The sequence below is a fragment of the Protopterus annectens genome, chromosome 1.part0 (assembly GCF_019279795.1).
Source record: "Protopterus annectens isolate FY-2018-M chromosome 1.part0, PAN1.0, whole genome shotgun sequence".
Taxonomy (NCBI): domain Eukaryota; kingdom Metazoa; phylum Chordata; order Ceratodontiformes; family Protopteridae; genus Protopterus; species Protopterus annectens.
In genome coordinates this window covers 1,866,960,081-1,866,980,035 of record NC_056725.1, presented here as the reverse complement: position 1 = coordinate 1,866,980,035, position 19,955 = coordinate 1,866,960,081, and the positions used below count along the sequence as shown (strand labels likewise).

The 19,955-nt window shown below is 45.1% G+C and overlaps 1 protein-coding gene across 1 annotated transcript in view; it reads right to left on the bottom strand.

Annotated features, from left to right (window-relative positions):
• Positions 1-19,955, bottom strand: part of CPLANE1 (ciliogenesis and planar polarity effector 1) — a 4,248,669-nt gene that overhangs the window by 2,905,200 nt on the left and 1,323,514 nt on the right. Inside the window, exon 12 of the mRNA XM_044076333.1 lies at positions 16,756-16,958. Coding sequence (XP_043932268.1) covers positions 16,756-16,958 — 203 coding nt within the window. The remainder of the gene's footprint in view (positions 1-16,755; positions 16,959-19,955) is intronic.

The following is a 19,955-nucleotide window of genomic DNA, read 5'->3' as shown; positions in this document are numbered from 1 at the left end:
GTAGAAAACTCCCTTCAAAGGGCTTTGCAAAGCTTGTGGGACATGATGGCAGACTCTGAAATGCCCACATGAAAGTTAGATATAGCTGCCAATTGAACTTTGAGAGTAGAAGGAGATGAACCTGCATGAAAGAGTTCAGCTAGAAAATCAAGAACCATATGGATGGGAGCAGTGAAAGGATCTAAGTCCCTTCCTTGAGCCCAATAGGCAAAACGTTTCCACTTACTAAGATAAATTTTTCGAGTGGAAGATTTATGTGAAGCTATTAAAATATCTCGAACAGTGTGAGATATTTGAGGAAGCCTGGCTAGGGTAGGAACTGGAGGAACCAAGCAGTGAGGTTCAGAGAGCGGAGGGAGCGATGTAACTGACCCGACTGATGGATCAAAAGATCTGGAACTAGGTCCAGATGCCAAGGTTGCTCCAACAGAAACTGATGTAGAAAGGGGAACCAAACTTGTCGAGGCCAATAAGGAGCAATGAGGATCAATGAGGCCTTCTGAGCGATAGCTTTCTGTATCACTTGTGAGATTAGTGGGAAGGGAGGAAATGCATACAGAAGTCCCCGGGGCCAAACTTGGACTAGAGCGTCTCTGCTGGGCTGGCCTGGCAACGGAAATAGGGTGAAATAATCTCTGCACTTGCTGTTTTGGGGAGTAGCAAAAAGGTCGCAGCAAGGCTGACCCCACTTGAGAAAAATTTTTCTCGCAATAGAATCTTCCAGAGACCACTCGTGAGGCATGAGGATAGCTCTGCTCAACTTGTCCGCGATTTGATTGGACTTCCCGGGGATGTGCGTTGCTATCAGAAAACGCTGAGAAGAAATCGCCCATTGCCACAGTCTGAGTGCTTCTCGACATAGGGGATAGGACCTGGTTCTGCCTTGTTTGTTGATATACCACAATACAGACATATTGTCCGTCTGGATTGCTATCGTTCCCAAGGGAAGAGAGTCTTGAAGGGCTTGCAACGCTAAAAGCACTGCTCTCATCTCTAGAACATTTATATGCAAGTGGCACTCGTCTGGTCGCCATATGCCCTGGACAGTTCTGCCCTGATAATGCCCCCCCCACCCGATCAGGGAGGCATCCGTTGTCAGAGTAGCAACCGGAGGGGAAGGAACAAAGGGTCTTCCCAAGAAGAGCTGAGGGGAAGACATCCACCACAGAAGATGAGTCTTGCATGTTTGCGTAATCATAATGGAGTGGGACATCGGAAGTTGCTGGTATGACCATTGTGTGAAGAGCATCCATTGAAGGATTCTCATGTGGAATCTGGCTAATGGAAGCAGAGGTATGGCAGCCGCCATAATCCCCAATACTTTCAGAACTAACCTGGCTTTGACTCTGTTGCTGCTGAAGAGAAACGAGACCAGTTTGCGTATGTCTGTTATTCTCTGATCTGTTAGTCTCGCAGACATGTTGACTGTGTCTAGATTTGCGCCTATGAAGGTAATAGCACGACAAGGTGACAAAACAGACTTTTCGCAATTTATTGAGATGCCTAACTTTTGACAAATGCGAAAGGTGTAGTCTCTGGCCATTAAAAGAAGATGCTTGGTGGAAGCTGTGAGGAGCCAGTCGTCCAAATACGGAAACACCTGGAATCCTTGACGTCTCAGGTGAGAAGCTACCACTGCCATGCATTTGGTAAACACCTGGGGGGCAGTGGTGAGTCCAAAGGGCAGGGCTCTGAATTGAAAATGACTGGTTCCCAGCCTGAAGCGGAGGAATCTTCTGGAGCGTCTGTTCATTTTTATATGATAGTACGCGTCCTGAAGATCTATAGAGCACATCCAGTTTTATAGGTTCATAGGTTTATACTAGGCTATCTGCCCTAAGGCATTTATAAGCCTAGCCCAAATTTTTGTGGCTTACGCCACCCCTTATATGAAAAAATACTGTGCCCATTAGTTTGTTGTGCCTCTGTCCAGCAGTGACACAGAGATGATTCCCGGGGTAAACCTACGCTCTCCCATTCACAGGTCTAGATTTCTCTTGAACAGAGTCAGCGAGGTGCTCTGCCTCACATGGACCGGGATTTTATTCCACAGCATAGGGAGTCTCTGAGTGATAAATCTATCCCTCCAGCACGTCCTATTTATATCCGTGCTAAGGTTTGAGTCACTTGCTCTAGTGGTTTTGGTGGATTTGGATTTTTTGAGGTGGAGCATGTCCATTAATTCCGGGTTGGACATGGCCTTGTATGTCAGGCACATGTCACCACTGAGCAGATGAGCAGACGGTATGCGACTGAATAGAGCTGGAGCTTCTTCAATCTGGCAGCATATGACAGATTTTGGAGTCCCTTTATCCTTTTGGTGAGGAACTTTTGGGGTCTCTCCAATTGCTGCAGATGTCGGGTGAGATACATCCCGAATGGGGCATTGTACTCGATCATTGGTCTGATAAGTGAAGAGTACAGGGGAACAATAACCTCACTAGATCTGGATGTGAATCCCTTCATGATCAGGTGGGCAATGTAGAAGGTCTTTCTAACCACTTTAGCAATGTGAGTGTCAAAAGAAAGGCCACTGTCAACCTGGGTCCCCAGGTCCCTGATAACCTCTTCTGTGCTTAGTGGATTGCCACCTATATGGTAGCTTGGGGTTACCTTGTTTTTCCCGAAGGGTATGACTATACATTTTTTGGCGTTTAACTTCAGGCCATGGCTCTGGCACCAGCTATCTGTTTCTGTGAGTCCCTTCTGAAGGATATCCGTGTCTGATGCACTTTCCACTATGGCCCCCAGTTTGCAGTCGCCTGCAAACTTTGTCAGCCAAAGTCCTCCTATGTTGGCCTGTACTTCTGAGAAGTAGATGCCAAACAATAGGGGCCAAGAACCGAGCCCTGTGGGACACCACTTGTGACCGCTTGGAGTCTGACACAGCGCCAGCAACTCTAACCCTGTGGGTTCTGTCCTTAAGCCAGTTTGCAACCCATCTTGTGACATATGGGTTTACATTTAAGCTGGTAAGTTTTCTACAATACCCGAGTGGGGTATTGTGTCGAAAGCCTTTGCAAGGTCAAGGTAGGCTGTATGGACTGCCTTTCCTCATCAATGGCCTTGGTGACTGTTTCAAGAAGTCGACCAAGTTCAAAAGGCATGATCTTCCCTTGACAAAGCCAAACTGGGTCGGGTCCAATGTCTGCAAGTCCCCTATATCTTTGTTTATGAGCTCCATTATGATCCTCTCCATAGCTTTGCAGACTAGACTTGTTAAGCTTATGGGGCGGTAATTACCAGGGTCCGTAGAGGCGCCGCCTTTGTGGAGTGGGACAACAGTTGCCGTACGCCACTCCTTGGGCACGTATCCCGTGGTAAGGCTGAGATTAAACAGCTGCCTTATGTGCGGGTTTAATTCCTCATTTAGCTCGTGTAGCACACAGCCGGGGACACCATCCGGTCCCATTGATGCTGTGTTTTTAGCTTTAGAGAGAGCAGCTTTCACCTGCGCATTTGAGATGTCCGGGAGGCTACACTTGGCTGGGATAGTTATCTCTCCTTTAGGGGAGAGGGTGAAGTTTGCACTGAACCTGTCTGCCAGTATGTTGGCAATGTCTGTGGGTTCAGTGATTTTGTATCATTTTGGACTAATTCTGAGCATATCTGGGAGTTTCCACCCAGGTTCCTAACATAGCTGAAAAAGGCCTTATGATTGTCCTTTGAATCCATGGCAATTTTTCTCTCAAAATTGGCCTTAGTTGATTTTATGAGTGCTCGTATTTTTTACTAATAATGATCAGGGTGACTTCCCTTTTATGGATTTTGTTGTATCATGTAATAGCTTTCTCCTCTTATTGTAAAGTTTGTTAATGGCTGGGGTCCACCAGACTGGACGTTTGCCCTTTGTGGAAAGAGTCTTGGTTTTATTTGGGATTGCCTGATCCATGCAGTCCTGGAGGTGTTCATAGAAGGCATTTGTAAGGGCTTCCGCAGCTTGGGTTGTGGTTTCCACTGGCTCAGGGGCCTTGAAGGATACCACACCAGTCTTGAGTAGTGTGAAGTTTGCTTTAGAGAAGTTCTTCACTATGGTCTTTTTGTTTGGGGTGGGGCGGATGTGGATTTCCAGTGAGATTAGTTTATGATCAGATCTCACCAATGAGGGATATACCTTCCAGTGTGGAGCATTTTGTCCCCATGTTTGTGACAATGAGATCTAGTATATTTTCTCCTCTCGTGGGAACAGTGACTAGCTGTTCCATGGCATTTGAATTTATGAACTCCAGGAACCGTTGGGCTAGAAAGTTAGGGCTTGAGTAATGTTCCCAGTCTATATTCGGGTAGTTGAAGTCACCCAATATGATGGTGTTTGGAGATACATTTATACCCTCCAGTGTCTTCAGGAAGGCTGTGTGGGGTTCCTGAGTTTGAGAGGGTGGCCTGTAGCATGCTACAATTTGTAGAGCAGTTTTGCCTATGGTTAGTTGCACCTGGATGGTTTCCGAAGCTTCATGCGTTGCCACCAACCTGGAGGTGTGGGTATCCTTTATGAATATGGATACACCCTCCTTTTGTGGTGTGGTCCGGGTTTTGGGGCCGGAACGCATGATATGAGGTAAAACTAATAGTGCCGGGTGCTCTCAGGAGCCTTGAACCAGGTTTCAGTTACAGCACAGACATCGATGTTCTCCATACTGAGAAGGGCCTCGAGTGCGTGCATTTTGAGATTTAGACTTCTGGCATTGAGCAGCATTACCCTCAGTTTCTTCCCATTTTTGTTTTCTAGGGTGGTAGGTTTAGAATTTGAGCCTTGCCTAAAAAGGCACTATGGGGTGGCAAGAGCCTTAGCCAATATCCGGAATCCCAGGGTGACAGGTGCAAGCCGTCCCTTGCGGCAGCGTGGCTTGTCAAGCATGTCATCCCAGGCAGACAGACACTGGATCCCTTTGAATGACACCAGACATTAAGCCAATTGTTAAAGCTGATCATCTTGTCTCTATATTGTGGCATCATTCTTGGTGAAGGAAGGATACTGCTCAGGGTTAGGGTCATACCTGCCTGGGCTACATAATCAGAGAGCTCCTCTATGTCTCTTTTCATGTAGTCCAGGGAGGTACGTCTCGGGTCGTTCACACCAGCATGGACAATGACTGTGTCATATTTGTACTTGCCGTGGAGTGACCTGAGTGCTTGTGTTATGTGGCAGATTCTAGCGCCCGATAGGCAGCTTACTGTGACCCTCTCCTTGTTCAGCCTGGTGAGTGGGACGTCAGTGTGTCTGACTATGGAGTCACCTATGACAAGTATGCTTGGTGTTGTACTTGGCCTTAAGGACTGTGACTGCTTTGCACACTGCTTTTGTGGTTTATGTGTTGCTTGTGGGGTGTCTTGAGGTAGCAGTTGTTTGGGTGTCTGCTTTGGAGACCTCTGCTGTTTAGGTAAATTTTTACTCAGAGCCTCCGAATATGTCTTTGTGTGTTTATGTGTTTGATTCAGTGGAGTGGTAGCATTATGTGAGGCTGGTTTTGTGGTGTGTGTAGTTGCCTTCTCCTCCTGTCTGGTCTTGCCAGTCCTGAGTTTGAGTTCCCCAATAGGGGAAGGATGGACTGTAGCGTGACCATCCGAAATCTTGTTTTCTTGACAGACTTGTTCAAGATACTGAGATCCAAAATTGGTCTCCAGTCCCCTGTTTTCTTTGGAACTAAAAAGAACCTGGAGTAGATTCCGGATCCTTGCTGGTCTGCTGGAACTGGCTGAATTGCTCTTTTTGCAAGCAGCTTTGAAATTTCCAAAGCTGCAAGATCCCTTTGAGCGGGTGGAACATCTGGAAGGGATTTCTTTGATTGGTTTGGAATGCGAACGAAGGGAATGGAATAGCCTTCGGAAATGATGGACTGTACCCACTTGTCTTGAGTTAGGGATAGCCAGGCTTCTGGGTACAGTGACAAAATTTTTATTCATGGTTCAAGGTGTGCCTGATTGGTTAATTGAACCTTTGACTTAATACTGCTGGATATTTAAGCTGCTGTTCAGTTAAATGTAGTTTGTAATACTTTTTGTCTGAGGAAGTCTGTGTACACCACAGACGAAAAGCGCTTCATTAAATTCAACTTAAATTCAACTTTATTTTCCTGTGACTTCTGTGGTACTTCTGTGTGTTGCCCTATTGCTGTGAATCCTGATATTATTTCACAGTGACAATCTTCCCCCGACTGCCTCCGAAGGTGGACAGTCGGGCAACACCTCAGGGATGCTGAAAGGGCTTATCGGAAAAGGTTTCTCGATTGCCCTGGTTCTGCGGACCCCCTCTGCCTCTGGGGCGACGTCTACCATTATTGTTCCCTCCTCTGCCTCTGGAGGGGAACCGACTGTGTGCGTCAGGCAAATTCCCTTGAGATTGTTTGCGGAACCACATTTTTCCACTTTTCTGGCCTTTGGGGTAAGGTCTAGAAGGATTAGAAAAATGGACTCCGACGGCAGACAGAGTTTTGCCATCCGTCTCGCACCTAGTCAAGGTTTCTTTCACTTGAGGACCAAAGAGAGATGATCCATCAAACGGGGAATTAGTGAAAGACGTTTTAAAGGGGTCCGCAAAATTGCATAGTCGCATCCAGGCATGCCAGCGTAAGGCGACACCTGTCCCTGCGGCTCTACTCGCTCCATCAGCCGCATATGAAAGGAGGCACATGGAGGAGTTAGCTATAGAATTCAGGGTAGTCAGCTGGGCGTTCATCTTGTCCTGAAAACCTGCAGCTGTAGGATCCTTCAACATCTCACTCGCTTCCTTGATCAAGTCTCTCTGGAGACGAGTGAAATGGCATAGGTAGTTCAGCGAACGCATAGCAAAGGTCGCTGACGAAAACATCCGCTTCCCGTACCTGTCCATAGACCTAGATTCCTTATTAGGGAGATGGACAGGCACTGAAGGATCAGCTAGTTCCTTCTTGGTGGCAGCAGCTATCACCATAGCATCCACAGTAACTCCTTTGGTCAAAAATTGTTTATCAGTTGGTGCTGTTATAAACTTTGAAGGTCTCCTGGGGGTAGGGTCCACTGAGTCAGGAGCCGTCCAGGCTTTCTTTGCTACCACCTGCATGAGGGGGTCAAAGGGGGGGGGGACACCCAGGAGGTGGAAGGGCGAGAGCCAAACGCCTCAAGATACACAGATTCATCCTCTGAAGGGTTAAGGGCTGGCCAATTTCCCCTCTGCTTGAGGATCTCTAGAATGTCTGCAAAGGAGACATCTTCAGAAGGGGAACGGGGGAACCCTCGGAATCCTCTAAATCTGTGTCAGAGGTGACAGACTCAGGTGAGTCTATGTGTTTCCTCTTACACTTTCTCTTCCTAGGGGGCTCCCCTGCCAAATCAGGAGAGGCCTCGGAAGAGGATGAAATCCCCACAGGGGATTCTTGAAGAGTTGGCTCTCTGCGGTCAGGGATGAGGGAGAGAGTAGACATAACCTGAGGCACCGAAGAGGGAGGGGCGGACGGAGCCGACTGTGGAGTTGAACCAGGTTCCAACACACTCCGCATGACCTCGAACGCACCCCTGTCAGGCAGAGCCAGAGGTCCCCGCTCCGAGAAGCTGAGAACCTCCCTCGGCACCGACAGAGATGGCTCCGAGGCCGATGTCGGAGCCGAACTCACCAGCGCCGAAGCACCGAGAGGGAGAGCGGGGTCGGACAAGGGTCCGATGTCACTCACCCCCTCGGAGCCGACGAGGAAAGTCCGGCGCCGAGATTCTTCAAAGGAAGAAATCGGAGCTGACGACGGAACCGAAGACAAATGTATCGGCTCCGACGCTACCACAGTCTCGGTTCCGAGACGCCCCGGCTCCGAGCTCAAAGGAGTCGGAGGAGGAATATTTAGAGGGATAGGTTGAAGCATCGACTGATGAGTCGGGCTCTGAAGCATTTGGGCCAGTGCCTCGGACTTTAGAAGTCGACTCACTACCCTCTGAAGGTCATGATCCGAAAGCCTCGATGACCTAGAGGAGTGAGACCTATGGCTCCGTTCAGACAGCAAGGGAGACGCTGGAGCCGAATGAATGGAGCCAAGGGATGGTGACCTAGACCTCTTTCTAGATGTCGGCTCCGATGGTCTGATCGGAGCCGACCCAGGAATTTCCAATACCTCGGCTCCAGCCGGAGCCAAGGGAACCACAGAAGCTGTAGTCAAAGACTCATCGGCTCCAGCCGGAGCCGATGTAGCAGTAGGTTTCGAAGCCTTAGGCCTCGACTCAGAAGCTGGAGTCGAGGTCTTAGAAGCCTTGGAAGGTTTTCCCGAGGTAGCAGTTAGGGAACCTTCAGGCTTAAGCAAACCCCTTAGAATGAGTTTTTTTCTTTCCTGCAGGACTCTAGGGCTGAAGCCATGGCATACAGCACAAGAGTCCTGCAGGTAAAGGTCCCAGGCAGTACACACAAGAAGTGTGACCGCCTGTCAGAGACATTTTCTGACAGCACGAGTCACACTTCTTGAAGCCTGAGACCTTTGAATCCTTGGACATTTTCAAGGAACCGAAAGTGTAACCACCACACAAAAACACACACACACCGATTACACTATCAGAAATAAGTTTAAACTAAATTAAAACTAATGAATTTAGTTAGCTTATATATACAATATAAATCCCTACAAAAAACACATACACACCACTATTAGGGATGGAAGGGCCCGAAGGCCTAAGGAAAGAACTTATCAGTTCTTGTGGGAAAGGGGCTGTATAAGGGTAGAAAGGATAAAAATCCACTACACTAAGGGTAAAAATAGAAAAAACTAAGCTAGAAGGGGTTTAAACAGTTATTAGACTGATCTAATAAAACTGACCTGAAGCCGGTAGAAAAACAACACCTCGATCGCTGTAGCGGCAAACGAGATCTGAGGTAATTCACGCCTAGCATTGTGGGATATAAGGGGAGCCTCGAGCCGGTGGAACCAACTCTCGAGCTTTTAGAGTGGCCGAGTCGGAGCCGAGGTCGGCTCCGAACCCATCCAGCAAGAATGAAGGCGAGATAGACAACTTAACATGAGGGAGTTTCTGAAAGGACCATTTGGCAAAGAGGAGCCACTGAATAAGCCTCATGTGTAATCTCGCTAGAGGCACTAACATAATGGTAGCTGCCATGGATCCCAGAAGCTGAAGCACCCACCTCGCTTGCACTTTCATGAGGGGTAATAAAGCATGAACCTGATTCTGCAACACTCCGATCCTTTCTTGAGGCAGGAAGGCTCGCATTTGGATGGTGTCTAGCTCTGCGCCTATAAATGTGACACGCTGTGAGGGCAGCAAGGCAGATTTTTTTCCCAGTTCAAGGTAATTCCTACTTGTTGACAGAGGGTAATGGTAGTGTCCCTGGCCCGGAATAGAAGATGCCTGGTGGGGACGGTGAGGAGCCAGTCGTCCAGGTATGGAAACACTTGAAATCCTTGACATCTCAAGTGAGCTGTCACCACTGCCAAGCACTTGGTGAACACCCTGGGGGCTGTGGTGAGACCCAAGGGCAGGGCACGAAACTGAAAATGACTGGCTCCCAGCCGGAAGCGTAAGTGACTCCTGGATGCCCTGTCCATTTTGATATGGTAGTAAGCATCCTTGAGGTCGATGGAGCACATCCACACTTCTTTTCCCAGCAGCGGGAAAATGGACTGAAGGGTGACCATTCACAACTTGGACTTCAGAACGTAGTGGTTTAATCGGCTGACAACTAGAATGGGTCTCAGGTCCCCTGTTCTTTTCGGCACCAGAAAGAGTCTTGAGCAAGTCCCTAATCCGATTTGGTCTGCGGGGACAGGTTGGATGACTCCTTTCTTTAGCAGCTTTGAGACTTCTAGTGCTGCGTGATCCCTTTGACTGTCTGGAATGTCTGTGATTCTCCTGACTGGAGGGGGATCTGACACAAAGGGAATGGTATAACCTCTGGAAACTATTCGTAGCACCCATCGATCCTGGGTGATGCTTTCCCAGGCTTCCGGGTATAATGAAATGCAGCCCCCAACTGGCTCCAGAATAGCACAGTCGGGCAACACATCAGGAACGATGGTAAGAGGAACCGCAAAAGGAATCACAGTCTCCCGAGTTGCGGGGGCCTCCTTTGCCTCTGAGGCGGTGTCTTCCAGAATAACCTCCCCCTCCTCTGCCTCTGGAGGGGGACTCACCTTGTGCAGCAGGGAAAGACTTCTGTGACTTCTTGAACCACATCTTCCCTCCTCTCTGAGCCTTGGGGTAAGGCCTAGAAGGAAGGGAAAAACGGACCCCTACGGCAGACAGGGTCTTTCCCTCTTGCTCGCATCTGGTGAGGGTGTCTTTCACTTTGGTCCCAAAGAGTGATGACCCATCGAAGGGGGCGTCAGTGAAGGAAGACTTGAAGGCCTCCGCAAAGTGACAAAAGCGCATCCAGGCTTGCCTCCTGAGGGCTACTCCTGAACTAGCTGCCCTACTCGCCCCCTCGGCTGCATACGAAATGAGCCTCATGGACGAGTTGACAATTGAATTGAGGGTAGACACCTGGGCATTAACCGTGTGCGCTAACGCCTCAGGTACGTTACCCGCTACAGTATCTCCTAACTCCTTGAGGAGATCTCTCTGGAGCCGAGTAAAATGACAAAGATAGTTCAGCGACCGCAGGGTGAAGGTCGCAGACGAGAGGGTACGCTTCCCATACCGGTCCATGCTCCTGGACTCCTTGTTAGGAGGATGGACAGAGGAAGAAGACTCAGCTACTTCCTGCTGTGTGGCCGCTGCCACCACCATGGCATCTACAGAAACCCCTTTGGACAGAAACTCTTTCTCCAGAGGAGCAGGAAGAAATTTATTGGGCCTTCTGGGCACAGGTTCCACCGAATCAGGATTCTCCCACACCCTTCGACAAATGAAATCCAGGAGTTCGTCGAAGGGTGGAGACACCCAGGAGGCGGAGGGTTGAGCCCCAAAGGCCTTGAGGAATACCGACTCCTCCTCAGAGGTGGTTTTGGACGGCCAGTCGCCTTTCTGTCTCTATCTCCAGGATGTCGGAGAAAGAGACAACATCAGAGGACGACTTGGGGGACCCCTCTGACTCCTCGAGGTCGGTATCAGAAGTGAGAGACTCGTCCTGGGAGTCTATGTGCTTCCTCTTGCACAACTTCTTTCTGGGGGGCTCCTCAGGCACGGACTCTGAGGGACCCACAGAAAGCTGGGGACCGTTCATGGGGGTATCCACAGACCTTTGGGCTCTGCCATCTACTGATAGGGGGGCATCAGAAGCTCTAGCTGGGGTGGAAGGGGACAGAATGACCGATCCGGGTGATGTCACTGAAGATCTGGCCAGTGCGCTCCTCATGGCCTCGAATGTGGGTCCCCCCGAATAAGAGGACCGTCCGGTCTCTGAGGCCATGATCAGGGCCGGGGTTCCCCGAGCCAAAGCACCAAGGGGGAGGCTCGGAACTGACAGATGTCCCGAGGTATCCCCCTCGGGCCCAACAGAGGAAACCGGAGTACCGAAACCTGTGGACGGAGCCGACATGGTAGGAGCCGACGTCGGCACTGATAAACCCTTGAGGGGTATCGGAGCCGGCACAAGAACATCACTCGGAGTGGAGCACTCCAGCTCCAAAGACAAGGGAGTGCTCGGAGGAGGAACCATCAACACAAGCATCGGTTCGGGCTCCAGAGCCAACAGGGTTGGAGCCAAAAATAATTTAGCCAACACCGGCAACTGCAGGAGCCTCTGAACCACCCTATCGACATCCAAATCGGAAAGCCTAGAGGATTTGGAGGACAGAGAGGGGGATTGGGATCTCCTATCAGGAGAACCATGTCTAACACTGGGAGACCGGCTCCGAATGGGTTCCAATAAAATTGAAGCCGAGGTCGATTCCAGCACAACAGATACCTCCTGCGGCCCCGAGGACAGAGAAGCCGAGGAGGTAGAGTCCAGTTTAGAAGTTTTCTCCGGTGGCTCCGAGGAGACAGACGGAGCCAGAGACCTTTTCTTCGCCTTCGAAGCCTTAGACTTGGACTGGGTACTAGAAGTCGAGTCTAAAGACTCCTCAAATGAAGGTTTTAGGAGTCCCTTCAATATAAGTTTATTTTTCCTTTCCTGTAGCACCCTCAGACTGAAGGTGTGGCAGAAGCTACAGGATTCTTGCAAATGAATTGCTCCTAGGCAATACACACATACGGAATGTCCGTCTGTAATGGACATCTTGTAGTTACATTTGGAACATTTCTTAAAACCCGAAGGTTTATGTTCCTTTTGATCCTTAGACAGCTTAACCTAAACTACTCAACACCAAGACCAAGGATGACTTAGCCGAAAAACAGTAAAGGCCGAAAAACAGTAAGGCGGGAAACTATCACTACACACAAAAAAACTCAAAGAACCTCTAAGTTAAACGGTTCTTTGAAACCTGTAACACACAACTCAACCAGGAAAAACTAAAACCAGAAAAGTTTAAGGTAAAACACTAGACAAAGGAGGACTAGGTCCTCTAATTTAAACGGGCCTAGCCCACCGGAACAGTTAGGGATACCAACTCACACAGACAACACTTCAACAAATTTTAAATAGCAAACCAGAAGAAATAGCTATGAAAATAGCTTTTGTTAAACTAGCAACAATTTTCTGAAGAGAAAATAGAATTTTAGAGGTACTTAGCCACAGCCAAGCGAGACCACGTCCCAGCTACACGAGCGGCAAACAAGATCTGGGGCTATGGAGCAGTACAACATGGGATACCTGTTTAGCCCAGCCAATAAGAGACTTTGTGCTAGAAAATAAAAGTTGGCCGAGTTGGAGCCGATATTCGGCTCCGAACCCGTGAGTAAGAATGTAGGCGAGATTGGACTACATAACATCTCTTATTTATGGATATGGACAGTAAAATTCAAGCAGTAAAAATTATTTTTGTCCCTTTAGTCTTGTATACAGGTCAGGCATACTTTTATCAACCCGAGGACAAGTTGTGGACAATAATAAAGAATTGAAGGAATTTATCAGTGAGGGAAAGAGGGCAAGAGTTAAGTAGAAAAAGTTGATAATTTTAATAGAACAAAGTGGGTTAGGTTTACCTGATTTGAAGAGATATTTTAGAGCTACACAGTTAAGGCTCACATACATAACACAAGCAGGAGGCTATAAATCAAGAGTGGAAAGGGATGATAATGAAGCAAGGGGGATAGTCAAGAAATGGAGAAAGTGGGACATTGAATGCAGATGCTTAAGGAGAATAACAACAACCATACATAATATTATATTCATAAAGTAGCAGGAAGCATTCTAAGAAAGTGATTTTGCCAATACGGATGACTGCAATTAGGAGTACACAAATAGGCAATAGGGGGCTGGAATTCACTGGAGAAACCTGGCAAAGTTACCAAAATATCGGAAGCAAATAACTCAAGCAGGAAATGTAATAGAGTGGGATGAGGGCAAGAAGACATTTGGACTGCAGGCTAAAGACTGACTTCTCTATCGGGGCTTGATCTCCAAGTACAGGCAAAGAGAAAGGGACAGAGGGATTTTAAGTGAAAGACCTGCAGTGGTAGAGTTTTTAGATGACTTTAGAGCAGAAACAGCTGTTAAAAGATATAATTAATAGGGCATATAAAATAATGCATGATGACTATAAGAATCGATCAGAGGAGGTTAGAAAAGATGGGAAGAGAGACTGGAAAAGCAATTTGCAAGAAAACAATGGGAAGACATATGCATGGTTCCCAAGTATGCAAGCAAGTCCAGAAGGTTTAGGATCTCTGTTTAGATGTGTTTGCATAGGTATTTTTATACCCCAAGCAGTCAAAGAATTTTTCCTCAGGTAGACAGCAAATGCTGGGGATGTGACAGAGAAGAAACAGGTAACTGGGAACATGTTTTGGGAGTGTAACGAGTTTTTCAGATTCTGTACTGTGCACTCTATCAGAAATATTGGGCGAGCAAATGGCTGTAAGTAAGGAAATGATTCTTTTGGGCTGGGATGCAGGATCTGAATTGCCTAGACATAGTAAGGCCTTATTATTTATTTATTTAAGTTTGATGACTGGGGAAGTCCACTGGGACAAAAGAGCCAGTTTTCAGTGGAGGCCCAGGGAGAAAAAAATCCAACATATTAAAGTTACGTTTTACAACTACAAATTGCATGTTGCAATAAAAAAACAAAGATTTGTAAATTTTTAAAGTTACATATTGCAAGTTACAAAGGAAAAAAACAAAGATTTGTGCAGAACAATTTAAAGACATTTCAGAGTATGTAATACAGTATGTAATGAGCTCTAGTGAAGTTAAACATTTAAATACAAGGTAACTAGCTCAATGACAGGTAAAACTGATCATATGCAGACAGTCACTTGTGACAAGAGAGCTCTGTGTGTGTTGACATAAAGCTAACCTACTAGTCCTTTTAGTTTAGGTGGATCAGAATGCATGGAGAGAGTACAGAAGAAAAGTTATGGAGGTAAGGTACATTAGAATAGCATGAAAGGTAATCAGTCCCTGGCAGCAGTGAGACTGGGTAGAAGGAGAGTGGATGGAGAGGGGATTATGTTGGAGAGTGGCATGGGCATTCCCATTTGGCTGACAAGTGAGATTGTAGTTGGGCTTTGAAACTGTTATGGTTAGGAAGGCTGTGAAGGGGGGGGGGGGTTCCATTGTTTGGCTACAGAGTAGGAGAGAAGTAGCTGGCCTGGAGGATGAGATGGTTTATGGACTTGAAGGAGATTTTGGTTTGTGGGTATTAGTTGGCAGTTGGGTTTGTAAGGTTTTAAGGATGTAGCGAGAAAAGGGCAGTTAGCTGGTTTATAGATACGTTTGTGGGCAATGATGAGTTGTAGGTAACTGAGGTAGTTGGGGAGTTCAAGTCAATTGAGGGTGAGGAGGGAGTGGCAGTGGTGGGAAGAGTTTTTTGAATTGGTTGCAAATTTGCAGATTTTGTGGTAGCAGGATTCAAGTTTGGTTCGTAAGCCGATGTGTAGATTTGTGAAGAGGGGCACCATACATCAGGGAGGGGAGCAAGAAAGTAGATGCTAGGGCTGATGGGTAGAGGGGCTGAGGTAGCGGTTATGTCTGTAGAGAAGACCTATCTTTTGGGGGGTTTTTTATAGCGGAGTGGATGTGGGTGTCAAATTTTAGCTCTTTATCAATGATGATGCCGAGAAGTTTAGTGATAGGGACAGTTTCCAGAGGGGTGTTTGTCCTGGCTTTGTATGGTGAATGAGGTTTTATTAATAATTAAGATTTTGCTGGGGGAGAAGATCATTAGTTTGATTTTATTTGCATTCAGGGCTAGGTGGTTGGACTGCATCCAGTTTTCTGTTTTGGAGAAGGCTAATTGGGTTTTCGCTAGGAGCTCGGAGGGTGAGAAAGCTAAGCAGATGATGGTCGAGTCATCTGTATATTGGATGACAGATGAGTCTGGGATAGAGTGGTGAAAGTTGTTAATAAACAGGTTAAAGACTAGAGGGCCAAGAACTGAACCTTGAGGGACACCAGTGGGTGTAGGAAGGAAGGAGGAGGTTGAAGTTTTCCATTGGACTGCTTGTTGGTGGTTGGACAGGTGGGGGAAGAGAGATGTAGAGTGGAGAGTTGTGATACGAGAAGGGCGTGGCAGATTGACAAATCAAGGAATAGTGCAAATACAAATTTGCCTGAGTCGCATTCCGAGCTGATGGTTTTCAGAAAGGAAAGAAGGGCAGTCATGGTGGAGTGGCCGGGGCGGAAACCGTGTTGGATAGGGGAGAGGAGATTGTTTTGGGTTAGGTGCATCATTAGTTGTACTTGGATGGTTTTCTCTAGAATTTTAGATAGAGGGGAGGGGATGGCAATAGGAAGTATTACGTTTTATTCTTGTCAAAAAAGCAATTATTAGAAAATGGAAATCAAAGTCTACACCAACTGTATTTGAGGTAGGTGATCTATAGTATTTAAATGGGAACATTTTAAAATGGTTTATCTTTTCTGTTAATGCTTGTTTGCCTATGTCTTAAATGATAATTTAATAAAGGTGTTTTAAAAAAAAAAAAAAAAAAAAAAAAAAAAGCTGAAACTGATTCTTCAAAGCCAGTGCTTTCTCTTCAAGCTTTCTTGTTGATTTTCTTTCAGGCTCCCCACATTTCTTCTTTGCTGGCATCCAGGCAGTGTATTTACTAGACAGTAACTGAATTTTACCCACACTGACAATATCACTGGCTCTTATTTCTTAATTTCTGTTTTCACACCGGGAGAGCAGAAATTAAGCTGTTGATCAATGTGCAGTCATCTTGGAAACAGGATAATCCCTTGCTTGAGACAAAAGCTAGCCTTGGGCATATCCTGTTTAGGGTACAAAGGATGTGCTGATAGAGTGTTAAGTGGTCCAGGTTTGTAGAAACATATAAGGATGCCTGCAATACATATCAAGCAAGCTTCCAAACTGAATGAGTTATGGGTGCATAAAAACATCATTCATGCACAACTTTGAAAGTCTAGAAAACTGATGAATTTTCTGCAGTCATCCCAATGACAGAGTTGAGTCTTCCCCCACATGGGAGAACCATACATTAGTGGGTTATATGTTGTAAGCACCTGCAGAGGAGGGAAAGCACGGGCTGTAGATGGGTTTGAGTCAGGTGTGAAGGACTAAAAAGTATGAAAACATATTCTTCCATTAGTGAAACTAAACAAAAACAACATGATTCCACATTCAAATGAGACGATGAGTAACGTAAAAAAACATGGAAATAACTTAGAAATGAGCTTAGCATTAATTAAACCTTTACATAGTAAGATCCATTTCAGTTTAGCTATCAATACTATGGCAAAATTACAGTAGAAATTCCTAGACTTGGTACTACACTGCATACCTGTAATCGGGATTAGTCTCAAGTCTGACTGCAACATTCCACCTGCAGACTGCAGGACTCCCTGAATCTGGCAGCATAGGTGTGTAAGAAACTGTGAAGGTTTGTTGCTTGACCCATTTCTGTCATTTTGCCACATCTGCTTATCAAGATAAGTTTGGTACCAAAGAACTTTCTTGTACAGCATTCTCCAAATTCCAATCAATCTGTAGAACAAAAAAAGTCCTTTTAATAGACCCATTAACACAGAAGTACTATAATAATTAGGTCTGATGGTCGAAGAGCTGTGCTTTGAGATGAAGTGGGTATAACCCAAAAACAAATGATGCTACAAACCATTTTCTAAAGTGAAAAAACATACTGAACTTAAAATTTGTTTGCAATTCATGAGAAAACATTTCACACTGAGAATTTGGGGAATCCATTCAAGCACGGACAATAAACAATTGGGCATTAAAAAACAACTGTTAAATTAACAAAGTGCTATAAATAAATGTAAGAACTGCAAGGCTATGACAACAGACTGAAAAATGACAATGCTATATCAACCTTGTGTCAACTTAGATGAGCATTCATAACCATGGCGTATTTTTAATGCTTCTAACCCAAACTCCAGAGCTCATCTGAGACCTTCTGGTATTGGTTTTCTATTTATTATGCAACTGTTTGGTATGAGAAGATCTATTTTGATTTATATTTTATTTCTGACTCCTGATTTTTACTATTATAACAAGGTAAGACTGTGAATATAGTAAGCAGAATATACTGTATGTGTATGTGCATGAAATAGAGAACCAGTGTTTTAATGTGACTAGGACAACTGGTAAGATAGGGCAGAGTGATCAATATATAAATTACATCCCTTTGTACCAGGTTAGCTCACTGCACTTAATTTACTATTTATTTGCATATTGTTTACATGATTACCTCACTCAGTTTAACTTGAACTACTAATTATTTTAATTGCTTTGAAACCTGTTGTCACTGATTTTGCTTTTTTTTTTTAAATTCTTTGTTTGCAGTTGAGAATGGATTCTTTAAATGACCATGGCATTAACAAACTGCTGAACCAAAAGTATCTTGCCCAGTGTGCTAAATGATGGTATATACAAAGATAACACTTGATAATATTGTAGACTTGTGTTCCTCATATCAAAGTTTGGATGATGATTTCCTTACTTTAACAGTAAATCTAACCTCTCTGAGGATCTTTGCACTTGTACACTTGGCAAAGCTTGGAAAACTTTTGTTACATATATTAAATGACTGGGCTGATAGATAATATTAGGCAACGTCTAAATACAACACATTTAGGAAAGGAAGTGTCCTCTGCCAGTAAAGATTATTCAACATGGCCCTACCGATAACTCTGGAATTCAGGATACAATTACTTGCAAAGATTCTGGGAATGCAGAAGAAAAAAAAAAAGGAAAGAAAGGGAGAAGTTCACAACAACTGACTAAGCCTATTATTAAATAATAACAACATAACAATAATGTAACAATAACAGTGTGCTACCACTGGACACAGACAGCTCCTAAATGCTTTATCCCATGTATGGGTCCCCTCAAATTATCTGAGGTATGATTCCAGTTATTCTCACTAAGTGTTACATATGATTATCAACCATGGGATGGATAATGGCAGTCTCTAACAAAATAGGATATGCGAATTCTAGCAGAAAAAGAGAAACTGGCTAGGCTTAAAATGGCCCGCAAGTGCAGTTAGCCTAGTACTTACCTATGAACCTATAAGAAAAAGAAATTGATTAATGTCTTTATGCAAAAAGAACACATGGTAAAAAGTGCACAGCTTTGCTCTGTAGCGCACACACTACTGGGAATAACATTGTTCAATCAAAAAACAGTCTACAGAAAATTACATTTTTCAAACAAGAGTAGGTAGAAAAAAGAGGCAAGGGGCAGGCTAGATGAAAGCCATCTATACTGAAATTTGAAGGATTGAAAAATGTTACTGTAAGAAAAAAGAGAAGAAACACTGAACTTGGCAACATGGTTCTGACTGGAAGTACAAAAACAGCTAGATGAGAACTTTACGCTTGCAAAGTGCTTAAAATAGTGATATTAAGACGACTAATTGTGATGAAGATCATTCTTTTGTAACAAGCGATAGAACAGATGTTACTGAATTGCAACTAAGAGATTCTTTACATCTGACCAGAAATGTTATACCAATAACTGTCTAATGAATTATTATAGGAACTAATATTTGAGGAGAGGATAATGAACACTGAATAGTGCTGAGCAAAAACACAAGACGTAAGTGGGGCCCTAGAATGCCTTAATGTAAGGAAGTATGGACCTTTTTTTTTTTTTTTTTTTTTTTTTGCTGGTTCAAATGATCTTATCTTCAAGGAATCACTGACTGTTAGTATGGAACTTACTGTCTTCTTAGATAGCACAGTCTCATACAAGGCTTTGGACATGCTTTCCACAAATCACATATAGAAATGATTCAGATTAGTGTGAATGAAAATATTTTTTTGATAAATACTTACATGAAAAAATGGCCCACTTTAAAAAAAAAATGGAACTGTGTACAACATCCAGACCTAATTTTGGGTACATGAATATTTAGAGAGGATGAAGTCCACTTGTCAAGACAGGGGAAGATAATTTTTTTGCAGATATATAGTAATATTTGACTGCCAAGTAAGAAATTTAATAGTTCATAGACAGCAAAATCTGATTTATCTATACTTGTTCTTAATGCTAGGAGCATTAGTAATAAGATTTTTTTTATTGGAAACTTTTTAAATTCACACAAGACTGATGCCGTTATTGTTTGTGAATGAGAAGTTATGTACCTACCATAACGTTCCATGTTAGTTGTCTTCTCTCGCCTTCTTTCTTGCTGGATGGGTTCGGAGCCGAACCTCGGCTCCGACTCGGCCTATACTAAAGCTCGAGAGCTAATTTAACCGGCTCAAGGCAACCCTATATCCCATGATGCTAGGCGGTAACTACCCAGATCTCGTTTGGTAGCTGAGAAACCATAGCCAATTCAGTCTCCCCTCTGAGGTGGAGGAGGAGAAAGGAGAACTCCCCAAATATCACTACCTGAAGCTGTATCTACCCCAGGACCAACTGTCTGGGCTTAGAATAGTGCAAGATAAGGTCCCTTAGAAGAAGGGGAAAACCTTTCGGTCTGTCCAGGCTAGGGGGATGGTGGACGGGATGCAA